We start from the raw sequence: 21472 nt of genomic DNA on the forward strand, positions 1-21472 counted from the left end.
GTGCACATTTATCTGTACGGATGGCCTGGTTCTCATCTTACATATGCCAGCGTAACTTTTGACTTCCATGGAGCTACTCCTACCTTACACTGGTGTAAGCCCGTATCTGCACCATGACTGCAGTTAGCACAGAACGTCGTTTGGCTTTAGCCAGTGCCGTTCATAACCAGGGTGTCCCAAATTTCTTTCCAAAGCACTGAGCTAGGCCGTGCTCATCAATAGCTCCGATTTTGGCTGCTAGAGCCTGTGTTACTGAATCTGCTGTATGGATTGCAATGGGGGGTGATGATGGATAGAGACACTTGGACTGTGAGTAAAGAGACTTGCAGTCTATTCCGGTCTCTGCCATTTGACTTGCTGTGTGACCTTGGGGAAGTCACTTTGCCTCTTTCTCCTCCTGCCCTCTGTCTGTCATGTCTATTTCGACTGTAACCTCTTTGGGGCTGGGACTCCCTCTCACTATGAGTATGCGCAGCACCTGCACAGCGGGGCCCCAATCTCAGTTGGTGCCTCTAGGCACTACCACAATATGAATGTTAAACATGGTAAGATAAGAGCAGGATGACTTAATTTCCATCTGCAGCCATTGCTCAGCTTGAGTGGGGGCTGGGGTTGTCTGTGGAGCTGATCAGTTCTGTAGCTGACGGTTTGGCTACATGATTTCACAGCTAGCATATTTCATGGTCTTGCTTGGCTGTATTTGTAACCGCGCCACCAGCAAGAGAAGCCACCTTTAGCAAACACTGGGGTGTCTAATCTGCGAATGTCATCAGTGATCATCTTAATTCTGTAACCATGGGGGCAGCCCGGGTGATTTACAAGTAATTTGGGGTCCTGCTGTCTGTTAGCATTGGGGCTACTTCTCATCTAGGCCTTTTTTTAAAATGCTAGTGCCAGATGGACATCATTGGAGACTGAAGTCTTCTCGAGCAGTTACATCACTGACCTGTGTATCTGTGTGTGCTCCCCTATCTATGCCCTTCATCAGGAGCTGGAGTTGAATCTCTTTCACGCACCATCTAATCGTAGACCAACCAGAATACTGGTCACGGCTGAATGTGATCGTTTTTGAGATCTGAACTGGCAGAAATACCCAGGCTCATTAGGAATTCAACAACTGGATTCCTAGTGGTATGCACAAACAGCGCTAGCACAGAAGATTCCTAGGGCACTGCTTACCCTCTGATTGTATTTTCTCTGTCTTCCTTTCCAGTCTGACTTCTGCTTTGCTGAATCTCTTTGATTTAAAGCATGGATTCTCAACCTGGGGGTTGTGAACAGACTTCAGGGGGTCGTGACCATCCTCCCTTTCCTTTATGGTTAGATGGGGAGGGAGGGGGACCCCGAAGGTTTTTGCTCTTGCAATGCGGGGTCATGGTTTAGAAAAGGCTGAGACCCACTGTTTTTTAAAGTTCAGAGAACTTCGTGAGCTTCATTCCAAATGTTGTTTCAAATGCATTTCCATTATCGATGTGGAGCCTTGGCCCACTCTTAATTGTTCGTGGGGATGGGGGAATCTGGCTCTTCTTGGGCTCCATATTACCATGTGGTTGCTGTCGCTTCCTGGGGACATAGAAATCCAATGTAACCACACTGGAGTTGATGTTGCCTTTCGTGACCAAGCCCCAGGGCTGAATCTTCCCCTTTTCAGCTCGCTGGCTGCTGGCATTGCAAATGTTTTGCTCAAACTGTTGTTAACCTTCCTGCTCACAGAATGACATTGGTTGCCTCACTGCCTGCATTAAAATGACTGGGTAGAATTCATACAGAGTCCAGATTATTGGGATCGGGACCCATATTTATACAAACCACCCAGGTTTGGTTCAAGAAGTGAGACAATTCAGATCTGAAGCCAACATTTTTGTCCACAGCCTAGATTAAGCGACCGGGCCCGGGATGGCGAGGTCTCACTGCAGAATGCCCTGGCTTTTGCTGCTTTTCTTGGCAGTAGCAATTAACTCTTTCCTGAAGCCACAAGGGTGGCTTGCCCAAGGCCACTGTCCTTGTTGTGGAAAGGACAGGACAGGACAGTCTCCATATGTGCACACGCGTGCCGGCCGGGCAAGCTCTCGATGTTCTGGCCACGACACAGCTGCAGTTGCTTTGCCCATGGAATCCAGTTGTCTGGTGCTTGCTCCCACTCCCAAAGGGCTGCTGTGCCTCAGCCCTTGTCGTCCCTTGTGTGCTTTCCATCTGAAGCGTGATCTGCTCTCCCTGGGAAACTGCCTTACCGCCAAGCATGCTGTACTGATGGCTGGCTAGGATCCTTCCTTCTCTCTGCCCGCTGGTGGGTCCCGCAGGAGTGCTGCCGGTCTCGCTGATATTGCAGAAACCTTTCCTCACCTCTTGCTTGGACGTTTTCCTGGCTCCTTTTGCAGCATGTGGGATACAAGCTTTTTGAGAGGAACCTTTTTTTCATCAATTGTAATTTCCAGGTAGCGGTTCAGTGCCACTAGAGAGATTCCCTCTGACTTGGCAAAAGGGGTGTGGCGGTTCTCCAACAATGACAGTCAGTCACAGAAATGACTGAGATCCTCACACTTTTCTTATAATCACCTGCAAAGCGACAGGTGTCCTTCCTTTCTGGGATGTGAAAAACCTGCTGTGGGAATGGCAGGGGCCATGTTAGACTGAGGGGACCAGAGGGACAGCGAGTTTCCAGACATGCCTGGGAATATAGTGGTATCCTTATGGACGATGCAGTGCAAAGCTTCATAGGGCAATGAAGAGAAAGGCAGTTAACACAAACCCTTAGCTCCGATAGATACCTTTTGCTTAAAGACTCATAGACTTTAAGGTCAGAAGGGACCATTATGATCATCTAGTCTGACCTCCTGCACAACGCAGGCCACAGAATCTCACCTATCCACTCCTGTATCAAACCCCTAACCTATGTCTGAGTTATTGAAGTCCTCAAATTGTGGTTTGAAGTCCTCAAGCTGCAGAGAATCCTCCAGCAAGTGACCCATGCCGCATGCTGCAGAGGAAGGCGAAAAACCTCCAGGGCCTCTGTGACGTTATTGATATAAACTGGGACCATATAGAACATGGTTTGCAACCAAGGTCCTGTAGTGGCACCAAATCTTATGTAAAGGGGGTGATATAAGGTGTCTAAGACCAGGTTATGGGTTACTGGTTATGATTATGCTGTCTGTATGTCTGTATCATTATGTAGTTGAAGTTATAAGTATTGGTTGTATACTGTCTGTATTTCAAATTGGTACTGCAGTTCTGGGAAACACCCCAGACAAGTTGGTGTTAGCTCTGCTTAGCCTGCTTGATGGCCCATTAAGGACCCTCAGCTACACAATTGACTCATTGAGAGGAGGTAGATACGCCTTGTGACTCAGCAAAGTATGCAGGGACTTGCCCATGTGACTCCAAATTCCATTTTGCTGTAATTTTCCACAGTAAGAACAAAGAAATGTTCTTACACCTGGAAGTGCCTATATAAGGCTGATGCCTCATCTCCATTTGGTCTTCAATCCTGCTTCTTACCTCTGGAGGGACTTTGCTACAAGCTGAAGCTCTGCAAAAAGGACTGATGACCCATCCCAGTGGGGGATGTTCTCCAGAAACTTGATTTGAACCTGCAGTTTACTCCATCACTGCTACAAGCCTGAACTAAGAACTTTGCCATTACTGTATATAATTGATTCCATTTAACCAATTCTAGCTCTCATCTCTATCTTTTTCCCTTTATGAATAAACCTTTAGCTTTTAGATTCTAAAGGATTGGCAACAGCATGTTTTGTGGGTAAGATCTGATGTGTATATTAACCTGGGTCTGGGGCATGGTCCTTTGGGATCGAGAGAACCTTTTTCTTTTACTGGGGTGTTGGTTTTCATAACCATTCATCCCCAGGACGGGTGGCACTGGTGGTGATACTGAGAGACTGGGACTGAGAGACTAAGGAAATTGCTTGTGTGACTGGTGGTTAGCCAGTGGAGTGAAACCAAAGTCATTTTTGTCTGGCTGGTTTGGTTTGCCTTAGAGGTGGAAAAACCCCAGCCTTGGGTTGTGACTGCCCTGTTTGAGCAATTGGTCCTGAATTGGCACTCTCAGTTGGGTCCTGCCAGAACCGCATCGTCACAGCCTCTGCCAATCTGCCCTGGAGGAAAATTTCTTCCCAACCCCATATATGGCGATCAGCTAAACCCTGAGCATGTGGGCAAGACTCATCAGCCACACCCAGGAAAGAAAGCTGGGTGGAGCTAGGGTGACCAGACAGCAAGTGTGAAAAATTGGGACGGGGGTGGGGGGGTAATAGGAGCCTATATAAGAAAAAGACCCAAAAACCAGGACCATCTGTATAGAATTGGAACATCTGGTCACACTAGGCCAGAGGTGATCAAACTGCGGCCCGCGGGACACATCTGGCCCATGGGACTCTCCTGCCCAGCCCCTGAGCTCATGGCCCGGGAGGCCGGCTCCCGGCTCCTCCCCTGCCATTTGCCATACCCCGCAGCCGCAGCCTAAGCTCGCTGTGCCGCAATGCTCTGGGTGCCAGGGGTCTTGCAGAGGGGGCGGGGGGGGGTTGGATAGAGGGCAGGGGAGTTGGGGCTGGTGGGCGGGTGGGCGGGTGGATAGGGGGCAGGGCAGTCAGAGAGTGGGGAACAGGGGGGTTGATTGGGGACTGTACTACAAATTATACTGTTTAATCCACCAGGCAGTGTTTTGAGTTCTTCTAGCTCCCTAAATTGAGAGGTCATTCTGGAATAAGCACGTCTTTGGCTGAGACTCTATTTCTGTGATTCTTACAGCTCAGTGACACTTCTCTGGGCAGGAAGATTACAGCCACAAGCTGTTCCTAGACATGATCATTCTCCTCCTGAAAACCCTTTCAAAGGGCTGTTAGCTATGGGGGACCACCTTGCCAGTGGCTAATGATGGTGTTTAATGCATCCTCTGGTGGGAGGATACATTCAACACTTAGTGTCTGTCTCTTTCCTTTTCGCCCCCATGCAGATGAAGTGAATTTACTGGACAAACTGACTTCTTCCGCCCGGGACTTCAGCAATATTTCCCTCAGTTACGATGAAGCCAACTGCAGCGTCTTGGAGGTTGGACAGTATTCCACCCTCAGCATCCCCACCCAGGAGGCCTTTGGGGACAGGTAGGCTGATTGCCCAGAGGTTCTTACAGTTGGACTCCCTGCACGCCTGGTGATTTGGTCTTTTAAAAACCTGGTTCCTCCCTCAGTGCTGCTTCTTGGGGTACGTCATCGTTGCTGGTGGGGTTGTGCATGTTGGCTTGTGTAGACATCCCCCTGCAAATAGAGGGGAAGAATCCACGGCTTGGGCTTCAGCGCCAGCTGCACAAGCGAATACCTACCCCGGGGGTCAAGTGGGCCTGTGTTACCCATACTGAAGCCTGTGCTACGGCTTCCTTAATTCTGGCATTTCATAACTTTTCAGTGCTTGACTTTGCCATCTGCATAATGTTCTTTTAACTTGGTTTTTGTGTGTCAAATTGTATAGAATGAATGAACGTTCTGTTTATTACACCAGATGCTACAGGATGCTGTGGCTTGCTTCCCTCACCTAGGTTTGCAGATGATCTGAGCGTGTTGCTGAAACTTAAGTATTCTCTGAAGGAGGAGACCAGCCTCTTGACGATCCTCAGTCATCGTAGCCACGTGCTGTTCCAGATCAGGATTAATCCCCTTGCCTTGGTCTTTGTCACCACTAGGAGGAGACATTATGAGTAAGTTCCATCTTAGCTCTCTCCTTCCTCCACCCCAAAATTTGTGAGGCTGGAGTTTCCAAAGACAGGCAGCGAAGCTGAGCCTGTTGAATACTTAGCGGTGGGTGCAAAGGGGTAACTGCCTGGGCAAGCCAGGTCACGAGCATGAAGCTATCTGCTAGTGCTAGAGCTGCTATGTGTGTTTTGCCAGTAATCACAGGATTGCACCCATGTATCCATCCTCTGCACTTTCAGGTACCTATGTGAAAATGTAGAACTGTGGCCTTTTGCATATGGAGACATGCTCTAGCTGCAGCCATGAGAGAAATTAGTTGGCAGGTGTGAAGGTTCTTGGAGTGCCCAGGACTGAGTCACCTTGTTACCCCCTGCCTCCAGCATGAAGGAGTCTTGCTTGTGCTTCACTGGGTGTCTGCACCCCGGTCCCAGAGTCCCTTTCAAGTGTTTTCCCATGATATCCAGCCCTGGGCTGCTCACAGAAATATCAGGTCTGCTGTCCCCCAAGAAGTAGTATACACACCAGCCAGTAAGATTCAGCTCTGTTCCAGCATTTTGCTTAATATCACTGCTCTTAGAATGAAAACAAAAGTAAATTTATTATCAAAGATTCCAGATTCAAGTGGTATTGGAAACAAAGAGTTACATAAAAAACAAAATCACATGCTTTCTAGAGGCTAAGCTTAAAGAACAGGCTCACCTGTCTGCAGTTTATCTCACCCAATGTCTTTTGCAGCTTTCCAGCCAAGGTCGTCTGAGATCCAGTGTTCATAAATGTAAATGCATTGCCCATTTATTCCTATGTACCTGATGAGGGGTGTCGTCTTTGTCTTCTACTTATACCCCCCACAAAGTTCATTGTCTGTCCTCAGAGACGGGATAACCACTTGGGGCTTGGGTTTCCTGTGTGCCGCTTCCCTTTTGACTTTGTATCTCTTCGCTGACGTAAATCCATCGTGTTAGCTTGCCATGCATAAGTTGCATCCTGCCAGAGAGAGAGGTGAATAAACGTCTCTTGTCTGACAGAACTCCTGTTTTTTCACCTCTGCTGCTGACTCATGCCTTGTTACGGACTGTAAGATCATATTTTCAGTATAGGTACGTAACTCCTTACACAGTGTATCTATATACATTTCAATGACCAGTGTGACCCTGGCTTTCATTTAAGACCTCACATGACATTCTTTGGTGAACCAGAACATACAGACCAGAATCAAGATGTTCCTGGAACCCCCTCGCTAGTTGGAATTAAGAGGTTCTTAGATCACAGCAGGGAAGAAGGTTGGTGATGCAACAAGACTCAGGATCTTCAGTTAACAGGAATGTGGCAGGCAGGGCCGGTCCGGCTGGTCATGTCCCCTCAAAGTTCTCCAAGGGCCTGTCCCTGCTGACATCTGAGGCAGGGCCCCTCTGATCGCAAAGCTGCATCTCTGCTACTTGTGCCAAACAAGAGTTGGTCATCTGATACCCTTTTCCCCTGCTTGGGCCGTTGAAGGGTAAGCTCACTGCAACTTACTGATACCAGGTGAGTTGGCAGGACAGGGTCTGCGTGTTAGTCTCACATCCACTAAGGTGAAGGCTGCTTTGGCAGATTTTCTACGTTAAGAGGGAGGGTGTGCTCCTGGTTTTGCCCTAGAGCGTTAGATATTATCCTCCTGCCCATTGTGCCTGAGATTGGACATCTCCCCCGCTTCGACATAGTTCTGGGTAGCCAGCATGTTAGTGCTCTCTCCTACTGTTCACAGAGCAGAGTCCCCCTCGGAGAAATGGGGTTACTCCCCCCATCCACCCTGTTTGGGTTGGAAATTGTTTGAAGGGAGGAAGTGTTTGCCACCAGGACATACTGCGGAGCTGTTGTTCTAAGGCCATGTCTACACTAGGAGCTGGGGTGTGATTCCCCTGCTTGTGCACACATGCTCGCAGTAGATCTTATGGAGCTAGCATGCGTATAAATAGCAGTGTAGCACAGGTGGCAGCAGAGGAGGTACGTGCTGAGTATGAACCAGTTTGGTACTCAGGACAGCTCAGCCAGGCCTTCCTTGCCGCTCCCACCCTGCTATTTATACTCATACTAGCTTGATGAGAACTAGTGCCAGTATCCGTACGCGAGCAGGGGAATCACACCCCTACCTACTAGTATAGACGTAGCCTAAAAGCCTCAAGCCATGATGTAATTCATCACATAGAGGCAGAAGAGAGAATCTCTTGGGGGGTACAGATATTTGAGTTCGGTCTGTCTGCCAACATGTCAGTTGGCATTGTGAGGCAGGCCTTTGATACTGTTCTCCACCTGGGAAGCCTCTTATGAGTCCATATGCCGGTGATTAATAGAATTGTAGAATATCAGGATTGGAAGGGACCTCAGGAGGTCATCTAGTCCAACCCCCTGCTCAAAGCAGGGCCAATCCCCAAACAGAATTTTGCCCCAGATCCCTAAATGGCCCCCTCAAGGATTGAACTCACAAGCCTGGGTTTAGGAGGCCAGTGCTCAAACCACTGAGCTATCCCCCCAGGCTAATGCTTCACAGCTTTGAAATGTAGTAGTTGGAGGAAGAAAATACTTTTCAGCGAATCCAGGCTACCGTGCTACGCAGATGGTTCATGTGTGATGGATAGATCCCGCCCACCTCAGTATGGCAACTTCAGTGCTTTGATATTGGCCTAGCAATCGTTATTTTCATCCTGGAGTGAGATCACACTCTGACCTGGTCATTTGGGAGGGATTGCGGCCTAGTGACTAGAGCATGGGACTAGGAGTCAGGAGACCTCACTTCTATTCCCAGCTCTGCCATTAGATGGCTGTGTGGCCTTGGGCAAGTCACTTCTCTCTGTTACTCAGTTTCCCCATCTGTAAAAATGGGCGTAATGCTGGTGAACACCTCTGTACAGCACTCTGAGCTCTGTCTATGAAGAGTGCTGTATAAGAACTGGATGGCATTTGGGATATTTATTATTAAAGATTGAAAGAAAGGGGCATGTTTGCGAAAGAGAAGGGTGAGTGGGGACCTAAGTGTTTGAATATGCAAGAGATTGTTATAAAGAGGACAGCGATCAATTGCTTTCCTTGTCCACCGAGGGTAAGACAAGAAGAGAGCAGCTTAGTTGGTAGCAAGGGACATTTAGGTTAGATATTAGGAAAAACTTTCAAACTATAAGGGTAGTTAAACTCCAGGATAGGCTTCCAAGGCAGGTTATGGAATCCCCATCACTGGAGGTTTCCAAGAACAGGTTGGACAAAGACTTGTCAGGGATGGTCTAGGTTTATTTAAACCTGCCCCGGTATAGGATGATGGACAAGATAATCTCTTGAGTCTCTTCTGACATTACACTTCTCTGGTTTGATGAATATTTGCCATGAGGTGCATAATGACACATCTGTTTTGCTAATGAAATCCTCAAAGCCTGTCTCAGACACAGCCGTGGCTTTTCCAAGGATTCTGGCTGAGATCCAGTCCCCTTTCTTCACTCTCCAAGAAAGAGGGAGGCTCTCTTTCTTGCCTTGTCCATGAACACCTGCTCACTGGGTTTTCCGAGTTATTTCGCTGCTGACTGGCAGGCAGGGACACTTCAAAGCAGCAGCTGGAGTTGCGTTCCCAGTGAGCCGTCGCCTGTTAACGTGACTCTGGATTCAGTCGTGCCTTGGCTTGGGGCTACAGACGACACAATGGCAAAGTGATGGTTCCAAACGGCCTCACATGCCGAGTGTGTCGTCAATGTGGCAGGTGGGGAAATCTGCGCAGTGTAAAGCCGGGGGTATGAGAAATTGGAGCGGGGGAAGTGTCATCCTAAATAAAAGAGTCAGCTGACACAACCTAAGACTCCAGGATTGGATCAGAGCCAGGCTGGGACTCCTCAGGACGCTTGGAAAGGGTCCCTGCACCATTCAGTTTCGGGGGTTGGGATTATCTCTGCCTTGCGAGAGCCAGTCCCGGGTGGAATTTTTAAAGCCTTTGAAAGTCCAGACGTGCTGCTCTCTGCAATGAGGCAAAATATTTCCGGAGCCAGTTTTGTTGTTCAGGCTCTGACTGAGCCAACCTTCCCCCACATCCGAGCTGGAGAAGTTGACTCTAAACCAGCTGCAAAACCCAAGGAAAGGATTGGATAAAGTGGCTGGCTGGGCAATAACCAGTAGAGTACAGTCAATTCCATTGCTTGGGTGCCCACATGACGCGTTACCCTGCAGAAGGAGTGGGGCTGGATGAGTGGATGCAGGGGCCTGCTCAGGACAGATGGACATTTGGGAAAGAAGCTGTAACTGACTAGACGGGGGATTTTTCTACAGATTCCCCAGTGTCTGTTACAAGGAGAGCTGAGTGACTGTTTGTTTTAAACAAAAAGTTTTTTTGCTGAAAAATGCAGTTTCGGTCCATCTGAAACAATATGTGAATTTGATGACCTGATTAGTTTAGACTGGGAAGAAGGCTGTCAGGGTCAGGTTCAGAAAACAGTGTTGTTCCCTAATAGCCCTGAGCCCAGTGGTTAGGGAGACCCACATTTGAATCTCCACTCTGGAGCAAGGATTTGAACTTGGATCTCCTCCCTACCAGGCTGTAGGCAGTTCTGGGGTTGGGTGCTTTCCATCTCTGCTGTGGAAGTTTTTCCATTTTTTTTTTGTGTAAATATTTACTCTTTGCTGGAGCGGGGACTTAGAATCAGAGAAGATTAGATTTGGAAGAGACCTCGGGAGGTCATCTAGTCCAACCCCCTGCTCAAAGCAGGACCAACACCAACTAAATCATCCCAGCCAGGGCTTTGTCAAGCCTGACTTAAAAACCTCTAAGGAAGGAGATTCCACCACCTCCCTATATAACCCATTCCAGTGCTTCATCACCCTTCTGGTGAAATAGTGTTTCCTAATTTCCAACCTAGACCTCCCCCACTGCAACTTGAGACCATTGCTCCTTGTTCTGTCACCTGCCACCACTGAGAACAGCTGAGCTCCATCCTCTTTGGAACCTCCCTTCAGGTATTTGAAGGCTGCTATCAAATCCCCCCTCACTCTTCTCTTCTGCAGACTAAACAAGCCCAGTTCCCTCAGCCTCTCCTCGTAAGTCATGTGCCCCAGCCCCCTAATCATTTTTTTTGTCCTCCGCTGGACTCTCTCCAATCTGTCCACATCCTTTCTCTAGTTGGGAGCCCGAAACTGGCTGCAATCCTCCAGGTGTGGCCTCACCAGTGCCGAATAGAAAGGAATAATCACTTCCCTCGATCTGCTGACTGTGCTCCTACTAATGCAGTCCAATATGCCATTAGCTTTCTTGGCAACAAGGGCACGCTGCTGACTCATATCCAGCTTCTCATCCACTGTAACCCCTAGGTCCTTTTCTGCAGAACTGCTGCTTAGCCGGTCGGTCCCTAGTCTGTAGAAGTGCATGGACTGCTAAGTGTCGGACTCTGCACTTGTCCTTGTTGAACCTCATCAGATTTCTTTTGTCCCAATCCTCCAATTTGTCTAGGTCACTCTGGACCCCATCCCTACCCTCCAGCGTATCCACCTCTCCTCCCAGTTTAGTGTCATCTGCGAACTTGCTGAGGGTGCAATTCATCCCATCATCCAGATCATTAATAAAGATGTTGAACAAAACCGGTCCCAGGACCAACCCCTGAAGTCAGGTCTCTTCCCTCCTAATCCATCCTCTGAATCAGGCAGAGAGACTATACAAATCCCCATCTCCTGGGCGAGTGCCTTCATCACCAGGCAGCAGGGTCCTTCTCACTCTCTTTGAGCCAGTGAACAGTCAGGTATTTATACGAAGTGGAACAGCTGCAGTGGGCGAGATGGAGAGCAGAATGGCCCATAGGCTGGTGGTTTGGATGCTCACTGGGCAAGGGGGACATGAGTTTTCAGAACGAAACTGAACATTTTTTTTTCTGATTTCCAAAAACCCAATGACTTGCCCAGCTCCAAGTAATGGAAGGGTTAGATTTCCATCAGACACTTCCCTTTGGCTTGTAATTATCCAGTGCGTCCAGGGTAGCTGGCTGCATAGCACAACGGGGGTGAGCCTTTGAGGGGGGCCTGTGCTAATACCGAACAGTGAGCCCAGCCCAGTTTAAGATGTTTGTTTTGTGTCTGTCTGAGCCTCCTATTCTGTCTTCCTCCTGTCCCCAACCTGGGGCACACAGGTTCCCAGTTTCCATCCTGGGGGATGGGGACTGGCACCAGGTTGCCCTCAGCATCTCCTCCGAGAGATTGGAGCTGCACGTGGACTGTCAGCTGGTGGAGAGTGTGGGCTGGTCCAATTACTTTGGGATGAGCGTCACCACGCAGGGGCTGGTCATTCTTGGAGGCCTGATTGAATCCTTTGAGATTCCCTTTGAGGTGAGAATTTGCTCCTCCTACACACAGAATCTTCTCTTTCAGCCCAAAGGAGCTGCATAGGCAGCTTGCAGGGGAGACACTGCGTTGGGACAGGCTGGGAGGGCACTTTAATGAAATGATGCTGGAATTCCATTTGCGGATGGAACCCTATCTCCTCCCTCACTGAAAACCCACTGTTTATTTTCACTACACAGGTGATGTGCAGTGCAAAGACTTTAGAGTGCACCAAGGGTTTGCTCCTGGGTCAGAGAAATGAAAACAGTGAAAGGACGTCAGCCAGTAAGACGGAACCCCCCAATAATATCCCCTCTAACCCACTCCTTTCACCACGTGTCAGTTACAGACATGCCCCCACACTGTGGGGAAAGGGATTAGTTTTGTACATCCTCTGAGATGAGTGACGTTTTAAAGAAGCAGTGAAGAAAGAGATTGATAGTCACTCCACACTAATATCCCCAAACAGGATTCTTAAGCCTTTTGAAATAGAAAAGTCCCAACAGCAGCGTGTAAGAACTGGCCATGGATGTAGCTAGAATGAGAAGCATCAGGGAATGCAGCATCTCATTTCCAGCCAAATCAACACACTTGTGACTTCTGAAATTTAGGAGGAGAGAAATCAAAGACTACAGAATTGGCACTCTGACATAGCAGCGTTCCTGTATGGGTTCATCTGTGCTGCAAACCAAGGTGCGATTACTTTACTCTAGCGAGCACCGCTAAAAATAGCAGTAAAGACACAGCAGTGCAAGCCAACTAGTGACTCTGGCTATCAACACTCATTGCCAGCCTACACTGGGGTACGTTTTCCTCATTGCTTTTGGTACCCAGAAAAGCTCGTTTAAAGTTAGTGTGCATATACTCAAACTGCAGTCATGCTCCTGATTGCAGCATAGACGTATCCTGAAGGACCTTAAGCTCCTCACTAGCATCCTTCACACCCTCCAGGATGTTTATAATTACCCCCATTTTACAGGGGGATAAACTGAAGCTCCCACAAGTTGAAATGACTTGCCCAAGGTCACACAGCAGGGTGACAGGACCCTGGAATGTAAACTAGGATTCCCCCAGCTGCCAGGCCATGCTGCCTTCCTGTTCAGTTGGTCCTGGCTTGGAAAATGCAACGTATGAGTAGGATAATATTATTTGTCTAGACACTGTCTAAAGGGTCCAGGCAGGGATCTGGGCCCCACTGCACTAGGCACACTACACGCGTGCATTGGAGATACAGTCCCTGCCCCAATGAGCTTCCTGCCGAAGACCCCACAGCAGGTCCCAAGAAGGAGCTCTGTTAAGGAAATGCCTGGATCTTATTGGATCCAGGATTATTTTAGGGTCTTTGCACTGAAACCCCCTCCCCAATAACTAACATGCAAGCCAGGAACCAGAGCTATCAGGTTACAAAAGGCAGCTCTAAGGCCCCTTACCATCTTGCATCATCTGCACATTGCTCTTCCCTGTTGATTCAGGCATGCATACAGCTCTGTCACCCTTCCCCAGCTCTCTTTCACAGCCAGTCGCCTGGCCAAACCCTTGGCTTGGAAGGAAGATTTCATCTCATCAAGATGGTCTGGGGTTGGGGCGATTATCCAACAGCTTTCACACATTTATCTCATCTCAGCTTTTATGGCTCCTTGGAGGCAGCGGGCGAGAATGACTAAATGGGGCAGGCTCGTATGGAGAGAGATGTTTGCTCTGGACAGTCGCATGGTGTGGAAAAACCTGCTTATGGCTTGATGCTGGAGCTAACAAATTGTTGCACCCGTTACACTGGGCTCAGGAGGGAGGAGAGGTTCGGAAGGAGGCTAACAGAGAGCAGCCCCGTTTGAGTTGGCTCTGACTTTAATCATTACAGAACCTTAGCAACCGTGGAGCTCCTGGCTTCTCCAGGCAAGCAGAGCTCTTCCCACTCCCCACAGATGCTCATGTCACCTCTCCCAGTGCCAAGAACCAGGCCTTCAGTGTTGCATTCCCTACAGGCCTCTTCCTTCTTCAGATTCCCCTGGCCCTGATGCTCTCTCCTTCCTGCTGACACTTTCTTCTCTGCCCAGAGCTGTCCCCAGCAAAGGCCAAGGAAGGCAAAGAGCTGCTGTCTGCCCTGCTGCAGGGCAGCCAGCAGGGCATTTCAGCAATGGCCTTCTTACACCCCCGCTCTAGCCAGGATCCGAGTGCGAGGAGGGGGGCCTGGGTGCGGGGAAGGTGGTGTTTGGAGTTACCAGCCAACACTGACCTCATGGAGACAGCTGGTTCTTCCCTCTCTGTCTTGCCAAATGCTGAGGGGTCTAGTAATCCAGAGCCCTTCTAGGTAATTTCAGGCTGTGGGTGGGGGGAATGTGTCTGCCCTCTAGGGTAGGGTGTTGACTTGGGGCCTGATCCATCAGCGTGCTGAGTGCCATCAGGGCTGATGCTCAGCACCCTCTGCTCCATTCTCATCTCTCAGGAGACGCCCAGCACGCTGCAGAATCCCATCCTTCCCTCTCAGGAGTTGTGCTCGGATGTTCCCCTGCTGCCTGTTCATCTCGTCTCACCATGGAGCCAAGGGGACATGCCTGTGTTGGTGTTGGGAACCGCGGGGTTCAGAGCCTTGGCCAAGTTGACACAAAAAAGTGTGCAGGAGCAAGTGTACTAGGCTCAGACGTCCCTGCTTCATGGGGTCCCCCTGCTCGCCCTGAAATAGGATTCCTTCTCTGTAGACTGCGGTGGAGCGTCTCCCTGCCAGTGTAATTGCTGCATATCCTGAGTCCAAATAACTCCATTCAAACCTTGCCGCTTGTCCTCCAGAGGCAGTGTCCACGGTCCGTGTGTAAACTCCACTTGTTTCCTTGCTTCCCAGGGTGCTCTGCAGCAGCTGACCTTCCAGATGGGAGACCCGGGGGCTGCCGGTGAATACTGTGGAGGCTACAATACCAGATGCGCCGGCGCTTTCAGCACTGAAGCTTTCCGTAATCAGTCCCGCCCCCCCGGGGGGCTTTCTCCCGATTGGCCAGAGGTGTGTCAAGGGCTTGCAATGAGCATTCTTGGGTTTCCGCATTGCAAAGTGGTACCCAGTTTATCCCTGATGTTACTTAATCCCTGGGGACTCTCCATTCACCTAATTTAGTGCATTGGGACTCAAGTTTCGGCAGTAGCGTGGAGAGAATACGATGATGACTGGCACACTCTTTGCAGTTGGGCACTGGTGTAGTGTTTGTCTTTCCCTTTCCACTTGGGTCAGTGCTCCAGGGCCAGAAAGGAGCCCAACAGAACACCTGTTTACCTGGTTCCGCTGCCCCACAACCTACGCAAGAGTGGCAGGTAGCAAGAGTTTCGGCAACGGTGTCGGACGTCACCTGGGGAGAGCTAGGAATACGCGGTAGCTTTGGAGTGTGTCTCCTCTCGTCCTCTCCCACACTGTGTCTGGGGTGGGAGCTCACAGCCGTATTGCCGGGTCTCTGTTTCTGGGTGGGTCAGCAGAATGACCTTGCCGAGGTACCGAGTCTGCAGCCATGGCTGGGCAGGGGCTGTACACTATCATGGTAGCTGGGGGAAGCTGAGTGGAAGCTAATCTGGATCAGCGATGGGGGTGGAGAAGACCCCACAATTGCATGCGTCTTGAAAGGGGCTTATGGGCCAGGGATCATGATAGTTTTATCTCATTCCAAAAATAGAGCCACACCCATTCCCCTGAGGATCCCCATGGCAACATGGGAAGTGGCACTACTGCTGGTGTCCTGGTGACCCAGGAGCCTCTGTTAAATGTAAGCTGCTGCTCTGTCATTTGGGGCTTTGGCACTTGACTTCCCTTTGTGAAATGGCGCACAGGTTTGGTGCAAAGGGGAAGATATGGCTAGCCAGGAGGGGTTTTAGCTGTAGGAAGTGTGCGTATTATTGTGTGTGTGCGTGGGTGTGTAAAATGCACACAACTAGTATTGTGCAATGTTGCAGCAAATTTATCAAAGAGTGCGACGAATGAGAAGTGTTGTGCTCAGGAGTTCCACTCCCACCGTGAAATCCCACTGCCACGCAGCAGGGCCTGGGCACGGAACTTCCTCATGCATCGTGCTTACGATCGTTTACTCCTCCAAGGGTATGTCTATACCAGTGGTTCTCAGCCAGGGATCCTTGGCCCCCTAGGGGGCCGCAAGCAGGTGTCAGGGGGTCTGCCAAGCAGGACTAATGTTAGACTTGCTGGGATCCAGGACAGAAAGTCGGAGTCCCACTGCATGGGGCTGATGCCCGGGGCCCTGGGTCCCGCCATCTGGGGCTGAAGCAGAAGCCTGAGCAACTTAGCTTCATGGTGCCCACTCTGACAAGGGGCCCTGGGCAGTTGCCCAGCTTGCTACCCCTTAATGCCAGCCCTCACTTTTATATGCAGAACACCAGTTATGGTGGCACAGGTGGGCTGTGGAGTTTTTATAGCATGTTTTTTGGGGGTGGTCTTGGAAGGGAAAAGGTTGAGAACCTCTGGGCTATACTACAAATCTAAATCGACCTATTTAAGGCTGACTTACAGCCATTGCAGTAATGTGCACGTCCACACTACCCTTCTGGGCTCGGTGGTGCATGTCCTCCCCAGAAGCACTTCCACCAACCTAAGAGGGGCAGTGTGGGGAGCTGAGAGCCCGATCTGTCAGCTCCACTCACAGCTCCCTGCCAGGGGACTGGATGCCCCACCGGCTCCCAGTGGGCTGCCTCCCTCCTTCTGCTCCCTGTTCCTGCTAGGGGCAGGGAAAGCCGCCCAAGGTTTCTTCCCCTACCTGTTCCTGCCAAGTGTGTGTGTGTTTGGGAGGGGAAGCGGTCTGCAGCTTCCCACCTGCTGGGTACCCTTGTCAATTTCATGGCTCACCAAGCCGTGATTGACAAGACTGCTCAGCAGGGAGCAGGCAGGGGGGTCCCTCCTGCTTCTCACCCCAGCCGGGAGTGGGGTTCGAAGCCACCAAGCTCTGGCTCCCAGCTAGGAACGAGAGGCAGCCCACCGAGCTTCTCACCTCGGCTCCTAGCCAGGAGCAGGGTCCAGTGGGGGCTTTCTTGTGAATTTCAGGGCTCCTGCTGTGAAATTGACAAGACGGCTGATGTAAGGGACATCGTGTCTACACCGACATAAGCCTTACTTTTCTTGCTCACGTTGCTGGGTAGATCTACTACCTAATACTTGCCACAATCCCATGAGGTAGGTTAGTATCATCTCCATTTTACAGAAGGGGAACTGCAACTCAGAGATGATCTTATCCAAGAGTGCACTGGAAGAGCTAGGTCTTTGTGCACCCATTGTTAGCCCTCCCTAGAGCTGAGTAGTAAAATACCTGTGTTCCCGGAGAAAAAGCTCCTGGACCTTTACTCCAGAATCGCAACAAGAAAATGGCTAAACGTGCACACTTGAAGCACAGAGGTTAAAGTACCAACCAAATTCCTCTGATCATGCAGTGAGAAGCATGCTGAAAGGAGCAATTTTTTCCAAGAACCAGCTCTGTTACCCACTGCACTCTTAACCTATGAAAACAGCAGAGTCATCAACAATCACTTGCTTAAATAAATTCATTTACTCAGGTAGTGATGTATTTCTCTCTCTCGATTATCCAGGTGCCAAAAGAAACCAATGAAATTCAGGAATCCGACACTCAGGTATGACTTTCCCAACTCAGCGGGGGGATGTGTACGGGGTAATCCCTTTTTGGGATGGGTTTGGAGGGGATCCAAGATTTCATTACGCCTCATGATGTTTCTCAAGGGAACAAATGGATTGTTTTGGCTACATTAATAATTATCAGGTAAAAGACCGTATTGCACAGCCAGGGGGACAAATGGTTTGGGTTTTTTTTCAGGCACCCCAAAAGTGTGCTAGATGCTCTCAGATCAAACACTAGACAACATCCCTGTCCTGAAGAGCTTCTAGAAAAAATATAGAGCTCCCATGAACCATATTAAACAGTAAAGGCAGAAGAAGAGTCACAAGATTATGGAGTTGCTTAGAGTTTTTAGGGGTACCTTTTGAGTGTTTCGTTTTTCACCCTTGATGATGGATTGAGAGGCTGGTCAGGCATTGGTGGAATGAATCAAATGGCTGCACAGATGGATCAGCTTGTGATGTAAACATGAGTCACATGTGGCAGTAGAAACAAAAATGATCTTTAGGATAGCCAGTGCTGCCTGGAGTTCTTGTAAATAGGGGAGGAGAAGGGGAGGATGACGGGAAGATGGTGAATTCTGAAGTTGATGTCGGGGGAGCAGGAGAATGAAAGTATGGCTACCGCTTCCGCCACTGATGTGGGACTTCAATGATCTGCCCCAGGAAGATTCCTGTTGCTGCTCTCCTGTCATAGAGTATTTGGAAGGGACAGAAGCTGCCAGACCAGTGCCCAAATTCATTTTATAACTGCCAACACTTTTCTCAGTATGGGGATAAGGGACAAGGCCAGAGTCGTTTTTCTAATTGTAGGGGAAAGGTTTAAGCCAGAGATGGAAATGTAAAGGGTTTAAGTGTGAGTAGCTTTTGAAACTTTATTAGTTTTGAACATACAGAAGGTCACAGCAAAAGTTTAATAGCAGAATCCTTTGGCATAGTCTCTCACTCTCACAACTGCTAGAAGAGGGCCTTATCCTCCCTGATTGAACTAACCTTGTTATCTCTACACTGATTCTTGCCTGCATATTTATACCTGCCTCTGGAAACTTCCACTACGTGCATCTGACGAAGCGGGTATTCACCCACAAAAGCTCATGTTCCAATACATCTGTTAGTGTATAAGGTGCCACAGGACTCTTTGTCGCTTCTTACAGGTCCAGACTAAAATGGCGACTCCTTTGATACTTCACTCTCACAATGTCATTAATTTTATGCAAAATACATTAATGTAGCTATTCAGAAGTGTGTACAGAATTCGGCCCTTAATCTGAACACACAGTTTAGTCTGAATGCACGTGCAGTTGAGGTATCCGTGCAAATCCTAGCATATGCAGTTGTGAAAAAGTGTTCCATAAAATTCCTCAGAATCTATTAGAGAACTTTGATATTCCAGGCAAACTATGAATTGCCCTGAATTATGCAGCTTCACAGTTATTCAATGAGCAGCCTAGTTTCCGATGCATTCTCCTTATCTACTCCATTATCTGTCTGCTTTCCGGCCTGTTTCTGAAACCCGACTTGTTCTCAGTAGCTTTCCTACTGGCTAGTGTGAATTAGCGAGATTCTGCCATAGTAAGAAAGCCGGTGAATATCACAGGCCCAAAGGGGAAGAATAATGAAATTCTGGAGCTAGGTCAAGTTCAATTTTTCAAGGCCTTAATCAAAACCAGAGATCAGCTCCTGCAAAGGGAAGTCTTTCCCAGACCTGCTGCAGGGATTGTGATAAAGTTCAGTTTGTAGTTTCTGTTTTCAAGACTTTGCACTTTTAGGGGTAGATGGAAGCTCCAGAGTTTTCATTAACTGCTAATTAGGACTAACAAACTGCATATTATAAAGGGCTTGGTTAGTACAGTGCTGGAGCTGAGGGCAGTCATGTAAGTGGCTGAGTACAAAAGGTATTCGATTAATTGCTTGGTGCTTATGTCATAAATCGATGTTTCCATTTTTCAAGGGTATAAGATCCTTGGTGTGTCTCTCCAGGCAAGGTTAGCAATTTAGATCCAGGGAAGCACTGGTAACGTGCGTTTACCCACGTCCATCGAACCAGCTCGTATGCAGTTCCTGGAGCTGGATAGTTCTGCTTGTCATATTTTACCATTTATCATGAGGGAGAAGTTGGGCCAGCTTGGATTTAATAGCCTTTTTAAGAGGGAATCATAACGTACTGGGAAGAGGAAGCAGGACATGTTTCTCATTTTTTTTCCCTCCACCCCTTTCCCTCCTAAGTAATTGTGATTGCTATGTCAGAGACAGATGGATGGCTTGACCAATACACCATGGGTACCATTTTCCAAAGCACCTGAATGACAGGAGCCGAAGTCTTTTTTTTTTCCCTAGCCATCACACAGGCGATTAGGAGAGCAAAGTCTCATGGACTTTCAGTGGCACTTTGCTATTAAGTCATTTAAATGTGTTTGAAAAATTAAGGTAAGGTCTAAACTAGGGAGAATCTTGTTAAAAATTCCAACTGGCTTCAAGACCAGTTACTGGTGGTTGTGTGTGTCTCTATCTGTCTGTCCCATCTAATCATCTTCTCCTAGCCTATCATTTAGGGCATCAGTGTAACTAAGGCAAAGCTAGACCAATTCAGACTGGAAATAAGGTGTACATTTTTGACAATGGGAGTAATTCACCACTGAAACAACTTACCCAGGGTTGTGGTGGAGTCTCCAGCACTGACAATTTTCAAATCAAGATTGGATCTGCTCTAGGAATGATTTTGGGGCAGGTCTCTGGCCTGGGTTATACAGGAGGTCAGACTTGATCACAATGATCCCTCCTGGCCTTGGAATCTGTGACTCTAAGGCAGGGGTGGCTAACCTGTGATTCCAGAACCACATGTGGCTCTTCAGAAGTTAATATGTGGCTCCTTATACAGGCACCAACTCCGGGGCTGGAGCTACAGGCACCAACTTTTCAATATGCCAGGGGGTGCTCACTGCTCAACCCCTGGCTCTGCCACATGCCCTGCCCCACTGCATCCCTTCCCATCCCCTCCCCTAAGCCTGTTGTGCCCTCACTCCTCCCCCTCCCCTCTCCAGAGTCTCCTGCATGCCACGGAACAGCTGATCAGGAGGTGTGGGGAGGGAGGGGGAGGTGCTGATCAGTGGGGCTGCTGGTGGGAGAGGGGTGGGGGAGCTGGTGGGGGGCTGCTGACATATTACTGTGGCTCTTTGGCAATGTACATTGGTAAATTCTGGCTGCTTCTCAGGCTCAGGTTGGCCACCCCTGCTCTAAGGGCTTGACTACACGTACATCACTGCCATAGTGGAGCTGTAGCCCTTAGTGAAGACTCTACCTCCCATCAGCGTTGGTGCGCCACCTCCGCAAGAGACAGTAGCTCTGTCAGCAGGAGATGCCCTCCACCAACGTAGTGCTGTCTACACCAAGAGTTCGGTCGATATAACTGCGTCATGCAGGCGTGGGTTTTTCACACCCCTGAGTGGCAGAGTTATACCTACATAAGTCTGTGGTGTAGGCCAGACTTTGGTGCCCAACCCCACCATACTCACCAACATTAACCTCTGAACTTTCTCCTCATCTGCCTGATGTCTAGGTTTTCTGAGTGCGGTTTCATCCCTAACCCTTGTGCTTGTGTAATAAAAGACCAATTCAGTTAGAGCGGATGTGGCCCATTCCCCACACTTGACAAGAAGAGGTGAATATCAACAATGGGAAAATTACTTTTTGTAGTGCTAATGAGGCCAATTCAGTCATGGTGGATGTGGCCACTTCCCAGTGGTTGACAAGAAGGAGTGAGTAGCAACAGAGGGAAAATTACTTTTTGTAGTGACCCAGCCACTCCCAATCTTTATTTGGGCCTAATTTGATGGTGTCAAGTTTGCAAATT

The 21472-nt window shown here is 49.1% G+C and overlaps 1 protein-coding gene across 1 annotated transcript in view; it reads left to right on the plus strand.

Annotated features, from left to right (window-relative positions):
* The window catches only part of COL27A1 (collagen type XXVII alpha 1 chain), a 254500-nt gene that overhangs the window by 74551 nt on the left and 158477 nt on the right, over positions 1 to 21472 (plus strand). The window contains exons 2-7 of the mRNA XM_030535277.1: positions 4970 to 5117; positions 5549 to 5707; positions 11828 to 12023; positions 14854 to 15009; positions 15668 to 15757; positions 17580 to 17621. Coding sequence (XP_030391137.1) covers positions 4970 to 5117; positions 5549 to 5707; positions 11828 to 12023; positions 14854 to 15009; positions 15668 to 15757; positions 17580 to 17621 — 791 coding nt within the window. The remainder of the gene's footprint in view (positions 1 to 4969; positions 5118 to 5548; positions 5708 to 11827; positions 12024 to 14853; positions 15010 to 15667; positions 15758 to 17579; positions 17622 to 21472) is intronic.

This window comes from Gopherus evgoodei, chromosome 16 (assembly GCF_007399415.2).
Source record: "Gopherus evgoodei ecotype Sinaloan lineage chromosome 16, rGopEvg1_v1.p, whole genome shotgun sequence".
NCBI classification, from domain to species: domain Eukaryota; kingdom Metazoa; phylum Chordata; order Testudines; family Testudinidae; genus Gopherus; species Gopherus evgoodei.